General features: G+C 45.4%; 1 protein-coding gene across 1 annotated transcript in view; it reads right to left on the reverse strand.

Moving 5' to 3' along the window:
• pkd1a (polycystic kidney disease 1a) overlaps positions 1–21264 on the reverse strand; it is a 174353-nt gene that overhangs the window by 55055 nt on the left and 98034 nt on the right. Inside the window, exons 17-25 of the mRNA XM_078558920.1 lie at positions 16696–16833; positions 14513–14656; positions 10069–10345; positions 8697–8910; positions 7408–7567; positions 5705–5857; positions 3575–3719; positions 2218–2820; positions 1951–2113 (exon numbers count right to left, since the gene is read on the reverse strand). Of these exons, the coding sequence (XP_078415046.1) occupies positions 1951–2113; positions 2218–2820; positions 3575–3719; positions 5705–5857; positions 7408–7567; positions 8697–8910; positions 10069–10345; positions 14513–14656; positions 16696–16833 (1997 nt within the window). The remainder of the gene's footprint in view (positions 1–1950; positions 2114–2217; positions 2821–3574; positions 3720–5704; positions 5858–7407; positions 7568–8696; positions 8911–10068; positions 10346–14512; positions 14657–16695; positions 16834–21264) is intronic.

Here is a 21264-nt window from a genome sequence, read left to right on the forward strand (position 1 = left end):
GGCGGAGGCGGGACCACATCAGCATACCTGTTCAACGGCATTTTTTTTTCTAAATTTCTCTCCCACTCCTCACCTCCAAATCAGTTTCCAAGGGCCTGGGAAAACTCCCTGATGTCTAGAGGATGTGGCTCTTTGAGCCTCTTCTTCCCCACCATTGTCGCCGATGGTGTTTTTGAGAAAGTGAAGCAGTGCTGTTCTGTGGGGCATCATTGGTTTGTTCACACATGCAGAGAGTTACAGCTCCATTGCAAATGGCTGCACCTTTGACAGGAAAAACTCACTGAAATGGACAGCCAAGTTCAGAGGGCAAATTCGGCTCCCATCGTGATACCTGGTCCTTTGTTTAGAACTCCATTCCCCTCCATCATAAACTCCACATCAATCTGCATCACTTGAGGTGTGTGCCTCGGTGACTGACAAACACACACACACACACACACACACACACACACACACACACACAAACTCTGCATGCATTGCAAAATTGATAACGCATTGCCAGAAGATTTTTTTTGCTTCATTTCTCCCACGGCCTCCTTCCTCAGCAGCGTCATTAATCTCTGCGCAATCTCTATAGAAACAGGGATGGAAGGACAATCTGCGTCTTCTCCAGTGACTAATGGATGAACATGTAATGACGTTCAAACCAAGGGCAGCTCAGCTCTGCTACTTATCCCAATTCCCCAGTGACAGAACTTGGCATCAAATGATGCTTGATCAGGTTGCTTGGCAATTAAGTGGCAACGTTCATCATATAAAGGATAACAAAATTGGCCCAACTTAAGCCCTCAGACATTCCAAGTAGGGGACGGGCTCCCATCACTATGTTTGTTTACACTATGTGGTTTTGAGTTAATGTTGGGCAGCTCCCGTCTTAGACCCATTACAACTTACATCAAACCAATTACTGTGGGCTGAATTTTGCTGTCGGTGAGCAGGGGGCGGGGCCCGCTCGCCGACGCACAAAATGACGCAGGATGACATCGAGCGGAACCCCCGACGTCATCCCGCCCCATTTAAATTTTCAGGAAGGCGGGGGCGCAGCCAAATCAGATAATTGGCCATTGACAGGATAATTAAAGCAATTAAAGGACCTGCCCGTCCAACCTTAAGGTTGGTGGACAGGCCAGGAGCCCCGGCGGGGAATAGAAAAAACATGAAACCTCATCCACCAGCAGGATGAGGTTTCATGTAGGGTTTAAAAAACTTTAGTAAAGTTTTAGTGAAATTTATTAACGTGTCCCATCTCGTGTGACATTGTCACATGAGGGGGACATGTTAAGGATTTTTTTACCTTTCTATTTTTAATGTTTGAACAACTTTCAGCGATCTCCCTGAGGCAGCACTTAGCCTCAGGGAGATATGCGCTCTTTCGTGCGCATGTGTGAAAGAGCACACTCTCGCATTTGGGGAATTCCCCACCCCCCCCACCCCCGCCTGCACAGGGAGCGCATAGCGCTTCCCACCGGACGTCACGCCGGGCGGGCCTTAATTGGCCCGCCCACTTAAAATGGCGGTAGGGCCCGCTTCTCCGGCGGGGATCGGCTCCCCTCCCGCCGGAGATTGGGTTGGGCCCGCCCGCCCGGTAGGAAGGAAATTCTGCCCTGTGGGACAGAAACAAAAATTGCTGGAAAAACTCAGCAGGTCTGACAGCATCTGTGGAGAGAAAGACAGAGTTAACCTTTTCGAGTCTGTATGACTCATCTTCAGAACTAAAGAAAAGTAGAAATATGGTGAAATATATACTGTTTAAGGTGGGGTGGGACAGGTGAAGCTGGATAGAAGGCCAATGGTAGGTGGAGGCAAAGGAGAGATTGCAAAAGATGTCATAAACAAAAGGTCGAAGGGGTGTTGATGGTGGTGATACTGGCTAAAGGAGGTGCTCATGGTAACAATTACTGTGTGATCTTGACAGAAACATTTCTAAATACATGTTTAAAGAATGCTTACTCTGGAGTCAAGAAGAAGGTGTAGAGCTTGTGATCTGATCCTCTTACTGATTCCAAACTAATTTTCTTTCTGGCCTTGAAGTTCTGCTCGTTTGGGTTTGTGGAATTGTGGAGGAGAACCTGAATAAAGGGCTCGGCTTCATTGGCAATGGAAACTCCTGAATCTACAACAGAATTAAGGGAAAAGAAACAGCAGTCATAAACTGCACAATGTATTAATATATATAGCTCTTTCCTCAAACAATTACCTCAATTTTCTTCTACATACCATTTAAAACTGTATACGTGACCTGAATGTGCAGCCCAGCTTTTTTATTCAAATTCCCAGAGGTGACATTCACAGTGACTGATCTCCTTGCAGCAATAACTGTTGTATTAACGGTGACATTTCTGACAGCAGAGTTGGTCGACACTGTAACAGTGATGGCCTTCTCTGAATCCAGGCTCTCGATGGGAATCTGCGACCCATTGTCGGTCTTGAACTCGATGGAAGCCACTTTGCTGGAAATGGTGTAGTTCTTTATGTAGCCGTAGGGAAAGGGATTGGCGTCCACAAGGAACATAACTTGAGTTACGTCACTGAGGTTGGAAAATACGCTGTTGAAGGATGGCGGGATGGAGAACTGGCAGCCTGACTTGTTGGCAAAGCAGAGCAGGTGGCCGGGGTCAGCCCGCTTGCCCTGAGCCCACATCCTAGCACCCGACACATTCAAGGGTTCTTCGTTCAGGACTCGCGTACCCATCAGGATTTGCATCAACTTCATGGACAAGTCATAGGCCTTTGTTGCCACCAGTTCGGGTTTGAAGATAGGCGGGTTGGTGACCTTACTTATTACTGGAACCAATTGATTCGTCATATCGATCAGGCCTCCTACAGAACAAAGAAATTGAAATGTCAAACAAGTCTATTCAGCTAGGAAGGTTAGTGAGAGAATGATTCCCTTCCTGCATGTTATGTGCAAGGAACTCAGAACCACGTGCTTTCTGACGAGAATGGGAATAAGAGTATCAGGCTGCCGACTTGTTTTACGCTACTGGACAAAGTCAAGACCTATCCTTTTTAACAACATTTTATCCAGACCAGTGCTGTCTAATAAGATTTCAATGCTCGCCAAACCTGTGGCGATCAGGTCATCATTTTCACCAATGACACAAAATATATGCAGAGCATGGGGTGAATCTTGTAACAATCTCCCAGAGATGATCTGGGGTTGAGGGACAGGACTAAAGGTGAGCAATGATGCACTGTGACAGCAGCTCTGAAAAAGAATACTTTTTGTAGCAACAACAGTTGCAGCATAGCACCTAAAATATTTCAATATGCTTTCACTTCACTAATGGAGCCAGGTTAGCTTAAGGATTGTTTCTCCTGCAGCATTTCCTACTTACTATTGACGTGGCCACGAGTTTTGTCAGACAGAGGCTGGAACCCCGTCCTCAATGGAATGGGCTGCCGCAGGATCCCAATGTCCATCTGATTAAAGTTTCTCACCTGATGAAGAGCATCAATTTGCCATATGTCTGGCTGATTCACCACGGGTGGGTATTGGATAATGCTGACCTAGACCTACAGTTATTTTCCATTGCTGCTTGTATTTCCATTCGCCACATTGTTTAGAACTTACCCACAGTGACAAGGATATTATCCCCGATGGAGGTCGGTGTCATTTTACCCTGTCCCGTTTCCTTCTGGAGGACTGTTATCATGTTGTCCAGGGCAAACAATGTCTGTTTCTGACATTTGCTACAAATTAATTCTCTGCTGATAACCTAGCAAGAAGGACAGAGGAAAGAACCGAGTGAGAAAAGGGCCAACTTGGCTTTAGCGAGCGAGTTTCTTCCACAGACATTCTACAATCTCTTTTTCTCAGGAACACTTTCTAACTTAATCCGAGGAAGGGTTCTGACAAGCTCTTCCTTGCCCTCAAAAGGTTATTCAGCCAAAGTTCATGACCTGCTTACCCCATTGATGAAGTGTAGAATCAAATAGCCGTTCCAACAAGGAGACAGGCTGTGTGGTCCAACCTGTTCATCTTGGGGCTTATCCCCCAAACGAACAGTAGTCCCCATCCTCTGTACGCACTCTGATCTCAAATCCCTTCATTAACTTTTCCTTCAACTGCCTAGCTCACCGAATCTACATGGGCCAGGATTTTCTTGGAAATAACTTCACTGAAAACACCACTTATATTGCAAAAAAGAATTTAAAAATAGTTGCATTTCTATGGCGCCTTTCACAGCCTCAGGATGTCCCAAAGTGCCTTGCAGCCGATTAAGTACTTTGAAGTGCAGTCGCTGTTGCAATGAAAGGAAACGTGGCAGTCAAGTTGTGCACAGCAAGCTCCCACAAACAGCAGTACGATAATGCTCAGTTTTAGTGATGTTGGTTGAGGGAAAAGTATTGGCCATGATGCCAAGCAGAACTCCCTTACTCTTCTACAAATAATACCATGGTATCTTTTTCATCCACCTGAGAGGACAGATGGGCCTTGGTTTAATGCCTCATCGGAAAATGGCACCACTAGCAATGCAGCACTCCCTCAGTACTGCACTGGCGTGTCAACCTAGATATTTGCATCCAAGTCTCTAGAGCAGGAATTGAACCCACAACCTTCCGACTCTAGAGGTGAGCGTGCTACCCACTCAGCCATGTTTTCCACCCCATTTCTACAGAGCGGATGTTGACTGTGAGGAAACCCCTGAGCATAGTCACTGACTCTGGCCGTGCTGTGCACTGCATCACAGCCGCCGATCCAAAAGTCTCCTGCTAGGATTCGCCTAGTTTGCATCAGCAAGTTGCGGGGAAAAAAGGATCTCCAAAACGGCGGGGTAACTCCTGAAATTCAAATCTCTCCTTGCATTTATTGAATTGGGCAAACGAAACAAGTCAAAGGGAAGAGGAAAGTGACACAGTGGGGTCAATTTCCTTGGCATTTCTCCCATTCTTGCACATATGGGGAAACTCCATTTACGCACATACAGGGGATTTCTGTCAAACTTCGCTGAACGAGAACATCTGAGGAGCTTTACTCCCATTGTGCAGGTCCGTTCCTTCCTAGCATCATGCACTTGTGGAAGTGGCAGGAGCTGTTGTTTCTCTTTGCTTAGGTGAGAAACATAAATTAGTTCAATATTATATCCAAGCTGTGGCCATGGTTCTGAATTGGTGCAGTGAATACATCGAAATTATAGAATGGTACAACACAGGAGGGGGCCATTCAGCCCATTGTCCTTGTGTCAGCTCTTTCAAAGAGCAATTAGACCCGCTACCCTTTATTCATTCCCTATAACCATGCAAATTTTTCAGCACAGGCTGAATGGGCCAAATGGTATCCTTCTGTATTGTTTGATCCTAAGATATTCAATTTCCTTTGAAAAGTTACTGTTGAATCTGCTCCTATCACCTTTGCAGACAGTGCCCTCCAGATTGTAAACACTCCCCATGTCAAAAAAAAACTCACCTTTCCCCTGATTTTGCCAAAATCGTAAAATGGCGTCATAAACCCAAATCATTTAACTCCTCTCTCTAGCTGAATTTCCAAGCGACTGCTCCCATTTGTTGGGGTTACTGAAGGCACTGGCTGGAATTTTCCAGCCCCACCCCCCCACCGTGGTGGGCTCCCCCACAACGGGGCCGGCGAGCCACTGAAATCTCCGTTCACGTCGGCGAGTCCGGAAGATCCCGCCAGGGTGAGGGGCTGGGAAATCCCAGCCACTGTTTTTACCCCTTGTGTAGGGGATGAGAGAGTCCTTACCGTACATTGTGCCAAGGCTGCGGAGATCTGCTGGATGTCATCCACAGTGGTGACTTTCAGTGACGTCAGGGCCAACGTGATATTACTGCGGATGTTAATCCTGCTAATTGTTTCGTTTGTCCACTCCGCTTCGTAGATTTTGCTCCTTTCGTACTGCAGGGGATGTTTTTAAAAATGGAATGGACGTGGGTTAGTCAAAAATCAGATAACATTGATTCATGTTGTAGATTTCTCTGTGGCTCGAGCATAAAAGATCCCTGTCACCTCCCACATTCCCCTGTGTAATGGTCTTTTAGATTGGAATTTCTCGTTGTAGTAATGAGTTCAAACTCACCTCTGTGTGGTAACTTCTGTTTGGATCCTGCTCACCTTTTGACTTGGTTGTCACAAATTCAGCCTGTTGCAAAATCCATTCTGCATGCCATGAGTTCAGCTGCCTTTTGTTTTATTTGTTTTTTCGGATGTGGGTGTCGCCGGCAAGGCCAGCATTTATTGCCCATCCTTAACTGACCTTGAGAAGGTGGCGGTGAGCCATCTTACACGAGGCACGGATCTCTGGAATTCCTTCCCTAAACCTCTCCACCTCTCTACCTCACTTTCACCCGGTAAGTCACATCTTTAAACCCAGCTCTTTGACTGAGCTTTCGGTCACCTGTCCTAATATCTCCTTTCGTGGTTCGGTGTCAAAAAATGTCAGGTAATACTCCTATGAAGCACCTTGGGAGCATTTTATTATGCTAAAGGTGCTATATAAATGCACTTGTATCAAATAATTTTTGTTAACAGCACTTTAAATACACTGGCCACCAAGGTTAGGCGCAGCGGGAGCGAAATTCCTCCTGTTGATAATGTTAAGCAACGAGAAAAGATCAATATGGCTTTCTCATTAAAATTATTGGCAGGAGGGATTTCCTCTGGGATGGGGTTAGGGAGGGGTTGCAGTGCTTGATGCTGGAGTGGGTTTGGTACATTCGCCTTGTGTTCTAGCACCCTGGCTGGTGGCTATCAACACCCTTTGAAGGAGGCATGGGCCACATAATAAAGACTGCCCATAATGTGGCACCAATTGGCATCACAGAATCACCAAAGCGCAGCAAGAGGCCGTTCAGCCCATCGTGTCTGCACTGGCTCTCCGAATGAGCAATTCGCTTCGTGCCATTCTCCCGCCTTCTCTCCATAACCCTGCACGTTTTTCCTTTTCAGATATCAGTCTGATTCCCTTTTGAATGCTTCTCGTAGAGCCCACAAGAATGGCTGGTGTGGGAACATGTCAGTGGACACCTCTCCTCATACATCGCTCAATTCTGGAATGAACCTGAAATGTGTGACAGATTTTACTAAACATTGCTGCACCATTTAATAAGCCTCATGCTCTTTATGGGATGGTGCAAAAGACCCAAATGCTGGACACACTATTATCGCTTGTGTCACCTTATTCAACAACAAGGACCTGCATTTACTGAGGGCTGCTAAAGTAGTAAATGTCCTAAAGCCTTTGAGAGGAGCATTAATCAGACAAAAACTGCCAAAGAAGGAGATAGCAGGATGTGTGACCTAAACAGGTGGGTTTTAAGACGTGTCTGTTGAAGGAGGAGAGGTGGAGAGGTTTAGTGAGGGAATTGCAGAGTTTAGGGTTTAGGTGACTGAATGCACAGATATGAGGCTATAAAGTGAGCGGGGGAAGTCAGTGAGCAGTACACTACCTCATTGAGCACTGTGACCAGGGCGAGGGCATACTCCACAGTAGGCTGTGGGTCGCCCTGTTTTAACAGCTCCTGCAGTTTGGTCTCAGTCTCGAGCTTCATCCAGTCAGTGAGACTTTGGAACCCTTCGGGAGTGTTTGTTATATTGATAACCACGGACCTGCAGAAAGCAACGGCAATAGTGAACTGAATACATCATCAAAGTATAGAACGCAAACTCAACATAGGCAATCATGGAAGTAGAAAAAATTAACAAAGTGTTATCCACAACATTCACATTCAGCTTCACTGTACGCTCTCTCTGAACACTTACTCTTGGATAGAGAAACAAAGACAGACCCAAGTTTGAAGACATTTATGTCTGGCTCAAATCCTCCAGATCAGAAAGATGTCATCTGATTATAAGATCAGTTCAGATGAAGAAGGCTCCTCTGCCCATTTGACCTTATCTTCCCCAATGCCATCATAATGCTGTTTCCCTAATAAAGCATTCAGCTGTATTGCTAAGTCCATTTCTCCACCTCACACTCTCCCTGGCAACAGGACCCAGATGTTGATCTGTCTCACTGTACGAAATATGGTCAAGAAACCTCAAGGCAGAGATCTAAACTAAACTCCAGTGACAATAACTCGATTCAATGTGGCAAGAACGAACAACTTCAGAATGAGCCCAAACCTTTGGAACCTTACTGACATTTAACCTTTTCGATAAACTTATTAGGTAATCTAGCACCTTAAAGTAGAAATGAGAGGATATAATTCTTTATCTGTTCATAGGATGCAGTCATCGCTGGCTAGGCCAACATTTATTGCCCATCCCTAATTGGTCTTGTTCAGAGGGCATTTTTAAGAATCAACCACATTGCTGTGGGTCTGGAGTCACATGTAGGCCAGATCAGGTAAGGATGGCAGATTTCCTTCTCTAAAGGACATTAGTGAACCAGATGGGTTTTTACAACAAAAAGCAATGGTTTCATGGTCATCATCATCAGACTTTTAATTCCAGATTTTTATTGAATTCAAATTCACCATCTGCCATGGTGGGATTTGAACCCAGGTCCCCAGAGCATTACCCTGGGTCTCTGAAATACTAGTCCAGTGACAATACCACTACGCCATTGTTGTCACATATTGTACATAATAATTTTGTATTAAATAACTGGAAATTTTTGGATTAAATAAAAGAAAATCCTTTAACTCAGCACCAAACACTTAAAAATAATTTCAACATTTACTTATTTACAAAGGAATCAAGCCTGGTGAAAATGTAGTTACCATCACCTACTCACCGGTTCAGAGCTGTTACAGAGGCTCCTTGCTGGTTCTGCACGGTGACAGCAATGTAAGCGATGAATTGGTTTGAGCTGAAGCCAGGGGGAAGGACTGCACTGTACTCAGATCGGCTACCTTTATACACATAGAACTCGTCACAGTGAGTTCCTCCGACACCACAGCGAGTAAGGATGAAGCTATACACGAGAGGAACCCCAGCTGTCTCCCAACCTACAAAAGGTAAAAGGAGAGTTAGGGAGATCACCAAGAGGCATAACTAAAGCCTATATATGTCTTAAGTTGAGGCTGGTTTGTACATGTGGATAAATATAAGCTCAAAGACAAAGATTCATATAGGCCTTAATATTGGTGCATGCTTTAATATCCTAAACCCAACCTCTGTTAAACACCGGCAACACTTAAAACTAGACTGTACTACCGATACCAATTTAGGTACAAAATAGTGGGCAAGATTTTAACTCATTTAAAATCCAACCACTTGGACAGAGTTAACCTCAGGCCCAGGATTTCAGAATGTTCTGATTCTGCCAGAACCAAAGTGGTATGAAGCAGTGAAGGAGGCCATTTGGTTCACCATGACTTTGCCAGCTCTTTGCCAGAGTAATTCAAAACTAATCTCAGTATCCTGGCTCTCCCAAAGCCTTGTGCCTGCCTCTGCTACACATCATATTAAAATAAGAGCAAAGCATTGATTAAATAGGCTCACTTGCTAGCACTCTCACCTTTGAGTTAGCAGGTTCACATCTCGAGGGCAGGCTCTAAGATAGACTGGCTGTCTGCTGGTAACCAGGTTACCATGCAGGTAGCGAAGGTGAAATCCTACCTCAAAGAAAGGTTCATTAAATCTACAGCTTAAAAACCATGTGAATGATTGTTTTCAAATGCTATAGGCTTATTATCATGGCTGTTCTAGAGACATCAGCGGTCCTCTTTTCTAATCTTCTAAGTTGATTTACATGACACAAAAGATCCCTTGCCTCTGAGAAGATTATGGGCTCAATTCAGAATTTGAGTACATAAGCAGACATTCCAATGCAGTACTGAGGGAGTGCTGCACTGTTGGAGGTGCCATCTCTTTCCTAAAATGTTAAAGCAAGGCTCTGTTTGCCAGCAAACAGAACAGGTCAGATTAAATGATCCTTTGTCCACCTGCTGTTTGTGGAATCTTGCTGTGTATGAAACATGCCTGCTAACATAACAAGAGGCACTTACATGAAGTGCTTTGAGATGTTGCTGAGAAATGTGGAAACACAATGTATTCTTTTCTCTTTAACATCTACAGGATGCAGCCAAGATGATTGAAAATTGCCATCAAAGTCCATACAAAGAATCCAAACCCGCGACACAGCTGCTCGCCGTGGGGCTTACCAGTACATGTGAATGTGACGCTGGTCGTCAAAGCACTGATATTTTCTGTAGGAAAAATCAGACATTTGCCCCCAGAAGGTAGGTGTATCGGCGGGATGTATATAGACGCAAATCCCACGTTCTCCATCAGTGGATCAGTAACGTTCAGGCTAAATATGTAACCGTCTCCATCCTCCAGAACTCCATGTCTCAAGACCAGGTTCATTTCGGTGCTCCCAGTGGAAGTGGTGGCATTGTCCAGGGTGAGCAGCTGCTTCTTCGAGTTTTCTACTTTCCACTGTTAGCACAAGGAAAGGGGAAACAGATTAAAGAGCAGGTGACAGGCATACCTGAATGTGGAATTTGTCTAGGGGATGCCAGAAGTCCAGCGGTGATGATAAAGTGTTCAGCCGCCATTTACCTGACTTGGGTGAATGTCTGTAATAAGTGTGGCTCGAGTAAGTGGTGAAGACTCTGAAAATTGTACCTGGGAGTTCGATGTATGGCTAGATTCAAAGTTAAGAGATCTTCCTAACCTGAAAGTACATTACGCCTGCACCAATATTTGACATTTGTTTTACGTGATTCTTCAATGGCTCTCTGCGACTGTTTATATTAGTTTTGATGATTACACTGCTGGAAGGGCTTGGCGCACTAACTTCTTTTCAAGTGCAGACCTTGTGACCTCAGTGGAGCTCAGAATCACTGAATCAAAATGGCATTTTATGCCTATGCAAGGCAAGGATTGATGCAGCTCATTCCAAATTCTCTTGTGTTTTCCCTTCCTAGCACATGTGTCTTTTTTTAATCTCGCTGTTTGAAGCAATTACAAGAAACTCTTCCAAATTGGACACAGGGCCTTTGAAGAACTGGGTGGTGCAATGTATAAATGCAATGCTCTATTACCTCAGCCATCAGACTTAGGTTGCCAACTTTGGTTGGATATATTCCTTCATTGTATAACCTCCCGCCTCTAACCATCCCACCCCCAGTCAAAAAGCCTTTGTTTCATATTTTCAATATTTTTGCAATTAATAAAAGTAAGTATTCAAAGAAAATAATTTTTTTTGTGAAATAAAACTATGTTTTTTCTCCCAGGGGCTGTTTGCAACAGTGTGCTAGAGACTAAGCTCCAATTCCTGCAGACTCCAGGGCAATCCTGGAGGGTTCGCAACCCTAGATTTGGGTTTGATCACAACCTAAGGCTGAAGCTGAGCAAGTTTCTCCTTCGTTTGATGTAATGGAATGAAGTTTGGACCCAGTTTATCGAGGGCATGAGTCCATAGCATTAAGATGGGCAATAATTCATCCAAAGTGACAACAATTGGCTTTCTCAACCAGAGAATTCTGTGAACTAGAACAACATTATTAATGGAGCTGGGGGTAAGGGCAGAGTGTATGGTGTTAAATTTTTAAAAATTCATTCATGGGATGTGGGTGTTGCTGGCATTTATTGCCCATCCCCAATTGCCCTTGAGAGGGTGCTGGTGAGTTGCCATCTTGAACTGCTGCAGTCCATGTGGTGTAGGTACACCCACACTGCTGTTAGGGAGGGAGTTCCAGAATTTTGACCCAGCGACAGTGAAGGAACGGCAATATATTTCCAAGTCAGGATGGTGAGCGGGTTGGAGGGGAACTTGCAGGCGGTGGTGTTCCCATGTGTCTGTTGCCCTTGGCCTTCTAGATGGTAGTGGTCGAAGGATTGAAAGGTGCTATCTAAGGAGGCTTGGTGAACTCCTGCAGTGCCTCTTGTGGATGGTACACACTGCTGGCACTGTCCGTCAGTGGTGGAGGTATTGAATGTTTGTGGATGGGGTGCCAATCAAGCGGGCTGCTTTGTCCTGGACGGTGTCAAGCTTCTTGAGTGTTGTTGGAGCTGCACTCATCCAGGCAAGAGGAGAATATTCCATCACAATCCTGACATTTTTCTTATTCGTTCATGGGATGTGGGCGTTGCTGGCTAGGCCAGCATTTATTGCTCAACCCTAATTGCCCTTGTTGTGCCTTGTAGATGGGGGACAGATTTTGGGGAATCAGGAGGTGAGTTAATCGCCACAGGATTCCTAGCCTCTGACCTGCTTCTCTAGCCACAGCATTTACACGGCTCCTGTTCAGTTTCTGGTCAATGGTAAACCCCAGGATGCTGATAGTGGGGGATTCAGTGATGGTAATGCCACTGAATGTCAACGGGCAATGGATGGATTCTCTCTTGATGGAGATAGTCATTGCCTGGCACTAATGTGGCGCAAATGTTGTCCAGGTCTTGCTGCATTTGGACATGGACTGCTTCAGTGTCTGAGGAATCGCGAATGATGCTGAACATTGTGCAATCATCAGCGAACATCCCCACTTCTGACCTTATGATAGAAGGAAGGTCATTGCTGAAGCAGCTGAAGATGGTTGGGCCGAGCACACTACCCTGAGGAACTCCTGCAGTGATGTCCTGGAGCTGAGATGATTGACCTCCAACAACCACAACCAACTTTCTTTGTGCTAGGAATGACTCCAATCAGTGGAGTGTTTTTCCCCTGATTCCCATTGACTCCAGTTTTGCTAGGGTTCCTTGATGTAAACTTGGTCAAATGTGGCCTTTATGCCAAGGGCAGTGACTTTCACCTCACCTCTGGAGTTCAGCTCTTTCGCCCATGTTTGAACCAAGGCTGTAATGAGGTTAGAAGCTGAGTGGCCCTGGCAAAACCCAAACTTGGCATCAGTGAGCGGGTTGTTGCTAAGCAATTGTCACTTGATAGCACTGTTAATGACCACTTCCTTCACTTTACTGATGATGGAGAGTAGACTGATGGGGTGGTAATTGGCCAGATTGGATTTGTCCTGCTTTTTGTGTACAGGACATACCTGGGTAACTTTTCACATTGCCAGATACATGCCAGCTTGGTTAGGGGCATGACAAGTTCTGGAGCACAAGCCTTCAGTACTATTGCCGGAATATTGTCAGGGCCCATAGCCTTTGCAGTATCCAGTGCCTTCAGCCGTTTCCTGATATCACATAGGGTGAATCGAATTGGCTGAAGTCTGGCACCTGTGATGCTGGGGACCCCTGGAGGATGCCCAGATGGATCGTCCACTCGGCACTTCTGACTGAAGATTGTTGCAAATGCTTCAGCCTTATCTTTTGCACTGATGTGTTGGGCTCCCCCATCATTGAGGATGGGGATATTTGTGGAGCCTCCTCCTCCTCCAGTGAGTTGTTTAATTGTCCACCACCATTCACAACTGGATGTGGCAGGACTGCAGAGCTTAGATCTGATCCGTTGGTTGTGGGATCGCTTAGCTCTGTCTAAACACTTGCTGCTTATGCTGTTTGGCACACAAGTAGCCCTGTTTTATAGCTTCACCAGGTTGACATCTCATTTTTAGGGTTGCCTTGCGCAGCTCCTGGCATGCCCTCCTGCACTCTTCATCGAACCAGGGTTGATCCCCTGGCTTGGTGGTAATGGTAGAGTGGGGGATATGCCGGGCCATGAGGTTACACATTGTGGTTGAGTACAATTCTGCTGCTGATGATGGCCCATAGCGCCTCATGGTTGCCAGTCTTGAGTTGCTAGATCTGTTCGAAATCTATCCCATTTAACACGGCGGTAGTGCCACACAACACGATGGAGGGTATGCTCAATGTGAAGATGGAACTTTGTCTCCAGGAGGACCGTGCGATGGTCACTCCTGCTGATACTGTCACGGACAGATGCATCTGCGGCAGGCAGATTGGTGAGGATGAGGTTAAGTATGTTTTCCCCTCTTGTTCCTTCCCTAACCACCTGTCGCAGACCCAGTCTAGCAGCAATGTCATTTAGGACTCAGCCAGCTCAGTCTGTTGGTCTGTACTGGTGCTACCGAGCCGCTCTTGGTGATGGACATTGAAGTCCCCCACCCAGAGCACATTCTGCGCACTTGCCTCCCTCAGTGCTTCCTCCAAGTAGTGTTCAACATGGAGGAGCACTGATTCATCAGCTGAGGGAGAGCGGTACATGATAATCAGCAGGAGGTTTCCTTGCCCATATTTGACTTGATGCAATGAGGCTTCATGGGGTCCGGAGTCAATGTTGAGGATTCCCAGGGCAACTCCCTCCCAATTGCATACCACTGTGCCGCCACCCCTGCTGGGTCTCTCCTGCTGGTGAATAGGACATACCCAGGGATGATGATGGTGGTGTCTGGGACATTGTCTGGTGATGGTGGTGTCTGGGCCATTGTCTGGTGATGGTGGTGTCTGGGACATTGTCTGGTGATGGTGGTGTCTGGGACATTGTCTGGTGATGGTGGTGTCTGGGACATCTAACCTGTGTATTCAAGAGCGGTTACTCAAATGTTAAAAATTATTCCCCAACACTGAAAATCCTCAATTTGATCAGTGCAAATAGTCAATTGACCAAAAACACAAGTGGTTGGTAACTAAACCACAGTAACTCTGTACCAAATTAGAACCAGCACATAGGTTTGCTCTTACCACAAACTGAGGATTGCTTTCACAGTTGCTGCAACTTCCAGACAAGTAAACATAGGAGCTTTTGCTCACTCCGTAGACTGCCTGTGCTTTACAGGAGACACACTCCAGTGACACCAGTGGTGAACTTCCACCCTTCACCGAAACCTGTGAGAATGAATTAAAAAACAAAGTAGTTCATCAGGCAGAGAGACTGAAGAAGCTGGGGTTGTTCCCCTTGAAGCAGAGAAGGTTAAGAGAAAATTTAATAGAGGTGATCAAAATTATTGGTTTAGATAGAGTAAATAAAAAGAAACCAGTGGCAGAAAGGTCAGTAACCAGAACGGGAGAGTTAAGGAGATTGGCACAAGAACCAAAGGCACCATGAGGAAACATATTTTTAATGGAGTGAGTTTTTGTGATCTGAATTCACTTCCTGAACTTTCAAGGAAGAATTTGAAACTTAAAAGGGAAAAAAATGTCAGGCTATGGGGAAAGAGCAGTGAAATGGAATTAATTGTAGCTACCAAAAAGCTGGTACAGGTACAATGGGCTGAATGGCCTTCTGTCCTGTATCAATTTAAGATTCTATAGTCTTTTGACTTAGCTATCAGCAAATATGTAAGTGTCAATTGCGGCTAAGATGGGAAGTATCCTTGTTGATAGGTTAGAAGGCCGTGGATGCAAGTTCCCTGTCAAGGGGGCTGATTAGCTCGATTGGCTGGGTGGCTGGTGTGTGTGGTTCAGGATAACACCACCAGTGTAGGTTCAATTCCTGTTCTCACTGAGGTGGATTTAGGACCTCTTTTCTCGCCCAGACTCTGAGAGTGAAAGACAATAGCAAAGCACCACTGACCAAAATTGCCAAGATTAAACAGCTCAGGATGAGCTATCAGCAGATAATGAGCCAAGGACCTGCCTTTGGGCACAGCACACATGAATGAATGAATTGCTTTCATCACTAAGCATGGTGACATGTTATTGAATTCACCAATCCACTACAGTATTTGACAACTTAAACACTAAAATAACAAAATAGTCAACTGCAGAGCACAGCGAGAAAACTTTTCACAGTGACTAGTATGACTAGGGTAAGGGTCGATGGGTGCCCTTGCAAATGGAAAGTTGTCTCAAGCGGTGTTCCACAGGTCTCAGTGTTGGGACCCTTGCTGTTTGTGTTATATATTAATGATTTGGACCTGAACGTGGGGGGCATGATTGGGAAATTTGCAGATGATACAAAGATTGGCCGAGTAGTGGATAGTGTAGAGGATAGCCAAAATCTCCAAAACGAAATAGATGGGTTGGTGGAGTGGGTGGTAAAGTGGCAGATGGATTTTAACATAGAGAAGTGTGAGATCATACATTTAGGGAGGTCAAACAGTTACAGGGATTACAAAATAAATGGGAATATACTAAGAGGGGTAGATGAAGTGAGAGATCTTGGCGTACAAGTACACAGGTCCCTGAAGGCAGCAGTTCAAGTAGACAAGGTTGTAAAGAAGGCATTTGGAATGCTCTCCTTCATTGGCAGAGGTATAGAATATAAAAGTAAGGATATAATGTTGGAATTGTATAAAACACTGGTGAGGCCACAACTGGAGTATTGTGTGCAGTTCTGGTCACCACATTACAGGAAGGACGTAATATCTCTGGAGAGAGTGCAGAGGAGATTTACAAGAATGTTGCCAGAGTTAGAAAAGAGTAGCTACGAGGAGAGATTGGATAGGTTGGGGTTATTTTCCTTACAACAAAGAAGGCTGAGAGGTGACTTGATTGAGGTGTACAAAATTATGAGGGGAATAGATAGAGTGGACAGGATAAAATTGTTTCCCTTGGTGGAGAATTCTAGAACCAGGGGACATAGATTCAAGATAAGTGGCAGAAGGTGTAGGGGGGACATGAGGAAGAACTTTTATACACAGAGGGTAGTGGGTGTCTGGAATTCGCTGCCCAAGTTGGTGGTAGAGGCAGAAACTTGAAACTCTTTTAAAAAGTACCTGGATCTGCACCTAAAGTTCTGTAAGCTGCAGGGCTATGGGCCGGGTGCAGGAAGGTGGGATTAGAAAGGGCACCTGGGTGTCCTTGGGCTGCCGTGGACAAGATGGGCCGAATGGCCTCATTCTGTGCTGTAACTTTTCTATGGTTCTATAAGCCAACCCTTTCATCCCAGGTTCTATAAGACTTTCTAAGGCACTTTTACTTACAAGTTGTTTGACCGACTGGGGATCCCGGTTTGGTTTACTGACGCTCAGACTACATGTGTAGGTTGTGTTGCGTTTCAGTTGTTTCCTGGGAATAGAGAAGACGCCTCCTTTGCCAGATATATAGCAGCCAGGGAGTTCCTGAAGGCAAAAGCACAGGGCAGTTCATTTCATTAAGGCATTTGTCGTCTGGAAATCCCTCCTGCTTGTACCAGCATTACAACAGTGCGTGTTTCCTCCATTACTACAGTGCGTGTTTCCTCCATTACAACAGTGCGTGTTTCCTCCATTACAACAGTGCGTGTTTCCTCCATTACAACAGTGCGTGTTTCCTCCATTACAACAGTGCGTGTTTCCTCCATTACAACAGTGCGTGTTTCCTCCATTACTACAGTGCGTGTTTCCTCCATTACTACAGTGCGTGTTTCCTCCATTACAACAGTGCGTGTTTCCTCCATTACTACAGTGCGTGTTTCCTCCATTACAACAGTGCGTGTTTCCTCCATTACAACAGTGCGTGTTTCCTCCATTACAACAGTGCGTGTTTCCTCCATTACAACAGTGCGTGTTTCCTCCATTACAACAGTGCGTGTTTCCTCCATTACTACAGTGCGTGTTTCCTCCATTACAACAGTGCGTGTTTCCTCCATTACAACAGTGCGTGTTTCCTCCATTACAACAGTGCGTGTTTCCTCCATTACAACAGTGCGTGTTTCCTCCATTACAACAGTGCGTGTTTCCTCCATTACAACAGTGCGTGTTTCCTCCATTACAACAGTGCGTGTTTCCTCCATTACTACAGTGCGTGTTTCCTCCATTACTAGTGCGTGTTTCCTCCATTACTACAGTGCGTGTTTCCTCCATTACAACAGTGCGTGTTTCCTCCATTACAACAGTGCGTGTTTCCTCCATTACTACAGTGCGTGTTTCCTCCATTACAACAGTGCGTGTTTCCTCCATTACAACAGTGCGTGTTTCCTCCATTACTACAGTGCGTGTTTCCTCCATTACTACAGTGCGTGTTTCCTCCATTACAACAGTGCGTGTTTCCTCCATTACAACAGTGCGTGTTTCCTCCATTACTACAGTGCGTGTTTCCTCCATTACATCAGTGCGTGTTTCCTCCATTACTACAGTGCGTGTTTCCTCCATTACAACAGTGCGTGTTTCCTCCATTACAACAGTGCGTGTTTCCTCCATTACAACAGTGCGTGTTTCCTCCATTACTACAGTGCGTGTTTCCTCCATTACAACAGTGCGTGTTTCCTCCATTACAACAGTGCGTGTTTCCTCCATTACAACAGTGCGTGTTTCCTCCATTACTACAGTGCGTGTTTCCTCCATTACAACAGTGCGTGTTTCCTCCATTACTACAGTGCGTGTTTCCTCCATTACTACAGTGCGTGTTTCCTCCATTACTACAGTGCGTGTTTCCTCCATTACTACAGTGCGTGTTTCCTCCATTACTACAGTGCGTGTTTCCTCCATTACTACAGTGCGTGTTTCCTCCATTACTACAGTGCGTGTTTCCTCCATTACTACAGCGATTGTACTTCAAAAGTGCTTCATTGGCTGCAAATCACTTTGGGACATTCTGAGCTCATGAAAGCACTATATGGGTGCACATTCTTCATTCTTCTGCTTAAATAATGGTTTTTTAAAGTTGAATGCTGCAGAACAAGAAGCATGATTTCTGGTCATCTTTCCAAAGGCAAGACAGTATAGGACAACAATCATGTATAGGTATTAGTTATGTTGAAGTCAAAAGCTCCAGTGCCAACTTCAACACAGTGACAGAAGGTTTCAACTCATTCAGAGTGTAGGGCGTTTATGCTATGAATGTGAACCAAGTTACTTGGAGTACTGGCAAGCTGCATGGTGGTCATACCATACCTACACCGGCTCCCAGTCTGGCAATACCTCCATTTTAAAGTCCTCATCCTTCGATGTCCTCAGCCCTCCCCATATCTGTAACCTCCTCCAGCCCTACAACCCTCCTGCACTTCCCCAATTCTGGCATCCTGCACATCCCCGATTTTCATCGATCCACTCTTGGTGACCATGTTTTCAGCTGCTGGGCCCTAAACACTGGAATTCCCTCAATAAACCTCTCCACCTCACTCTCTCCTCCTGAAAGACACTCCTTAAAACTATCTATTTGACAAAGCTTTTGATAACCTCTCCTAATATCTCGTTTTGTGCTTTGGTGTCCAACTTTGCCTGATAATCACTCATGTGAAGTGCCTTGGGACATTTTACTATATTAACGACGTTATGTAAATGCATGTTTTTGTTGTTTGGCTTGTTGCTGTGTGGCATCTGTATTAAGGAACTGAATTTTGAAGCTATATATCGAGGTTATGTATTTGGGGTTCTATTCAGTTCTTTTCCTCATGTTCAGTAAGTGAACCCTTGCTGCAATGGACATAAACATGTCTTTTCATCTGGTATTGTACTGCTGCTGGTGTTTTGAATAGGAATTTTTGTTACTGCAGTCAGCTTACTCGATAGGATACAAACCCTCTTGTGATGTCTAAGACTTCAGAAAGTGGCGGATCACGACCATGTAGAGATAAGAAAATCCAGTACAAGTAACATCCTGCTCCTTAGCTATTGTAGCAACATCACATTCTACCACATTTTCTCAGGGATTATACCTTTCATTTTTACTAACAAGCTCAGAACATGGTTAGCCGGCTTAGAATCTGCATTCCAAAAAGTAAACACAGACTTTCACGAAACAATTAATTCCGAGATTGTTAACATGTGGAGGTGGAATGAAAGTGGGAGGAACGCAAACATTTGTGGTGAACCTTCGGTTAATGGATATTGCTCTGATGGGTTTCAGCTCTATAAATGAGAGGTCTAGTTAGGTAAGAGATAAACTGAAGCAAAGGACAATACAGCAGATATCACCGTAGTTAACAGAACCTTACCTGGATCTCGTCCATCTAAAGCTAAGAAACAATGGGCTGCATTTTACTTGCCCGTGCTGGGCATGTTTTCAACAGGGGGCAGGTAAAATAGGGTGGCTGCCCACCTCACCAGCACACCATAATACGGTTGGCGTGGGCAGTTGGGTGGGAGTGGGCAGGCCGCTTTTTTAAAAACCCTTTTCAAAGGCCGGAAAGGAAGGGTGGGGGGTACTATCTTCGAGGGGTGCCCTTTGCAGATTGGGGGTCACCTCCCCCTAAAATAGTACCCCCCCTTCTTCCTATTCACATGCTCCATAAAACACATGAGGCCTAGCAGGCCCCCCAACCCAGCCCCTTCCTCCTTGAACTGCCCAAACTCTCCCTGCCCAAGACCCTGGATTTACCTGGGTCTGGGATCCATTGGCCTTCTTTTTGGGCCTGCTTGCAGTACCAGCAGCGCCCACTAATGCGCTCTTGGCACAGCCGGGTCTGATGGAGCTGCTGGCCAATTGGATTGGCCAGCAGCTCTGGAGGGTGGGGCTTCCTCACCAGTGAGGGGTGGGAGTCCCACACTGCCCCAATTCAGCTCGCCTGCAAGCGCGTTGCGACTGCGGGGCGGGCTGGCGTGGAGCAGGTTCGCTCCACGCCGACTTTGCTTTTGGTGGGGGTGGGGGGGGAGTTGGGCACGTGGGTGGGATCCCCGCCCTGTAATATTCTGCCCATGTGACTCTTCATTGATCATTTCAGCAACACCTGACCTGAATCAACACAGTGACATAACTTATATATGGGGTTTCACTAACACCATGGAGTCTCCAATCTCTCTCAGAAGCATTGACAAAATGGTGGAGGAACATCTTGTGATTTGCTTCCTTCAGCAACAGCACCTCCCAAACCCGTGATCTCCACCACCTAGAAGGCATCAGGTTGATGGGAACATCACCACTTCCCAGTTCGCCATCCTAATGTGGACATATATCACCATTCCTTCATCATCACTAGGCTGAAATCCTGAAATTCCCTAGCAGCACTGTGGGGGCACCAAAACAACACGTACTGCAGTGGTTCAAGATGAGAGCCCACCACCACATTCTCGAGGGCAGCTAGGGTGGGCAGTGAATGCTGGTCTTGCCAGCAACTCCCACGTCCTGAGAATGAATTTTACAAAACTTTCTGCAGTTTTTGAAGTTGAACGAAAAGCAAATAATGTATCTCCCACAATTGTAGTAGTCTTAACAAACATCAACAGGGTTTAAATTGCAGGGGCTGCTTGTTAGTCAGAGGTACACCTCTTGTACCCTTGAAGAGTAAAACAGGTATTCTTTCAGCTAGAAGTCCCTCATGTTTTAAAGTTAAAACCTGCAATAAAGAAAAACAGAAAGAGCCTCAACAGTAGAAATAAGCTTATCAAGTTCATCTGAACTTCCTTCAGATTCGAGCAAATATTCATTTGCATGCATGGTCAAACACTTCAGTTTAAGTTGATCGATCTCAGACAAAGGCTGTGGTAAATGCTTTCTACGTGATTTGCAATCAGACTTTGGAGGGCTCAATTTGCATCTGACACAGTAATTCTCTGCAGCCTGTAAAATGCAAGGCAACAGTAATTAAAAATTACATTGCTTAGTTTACATATCCTAGAGGCTAAAAAATATGT

Source organism: Cetorhinus maximus, chromosome 15 (assembly GCF_964194155.1).
Source record: "Cetorhinus maximus chromosome 15, sCetMax3.hap1.1, whole genome shotgun sequence".
NCBI classification, from domain to species: Eukaryota; Metazoa; Chordata; class Chondrichthyes; order Lamniformes; family Cetorhinidae; genus Cetorhinus; species Cetorhinus maximus.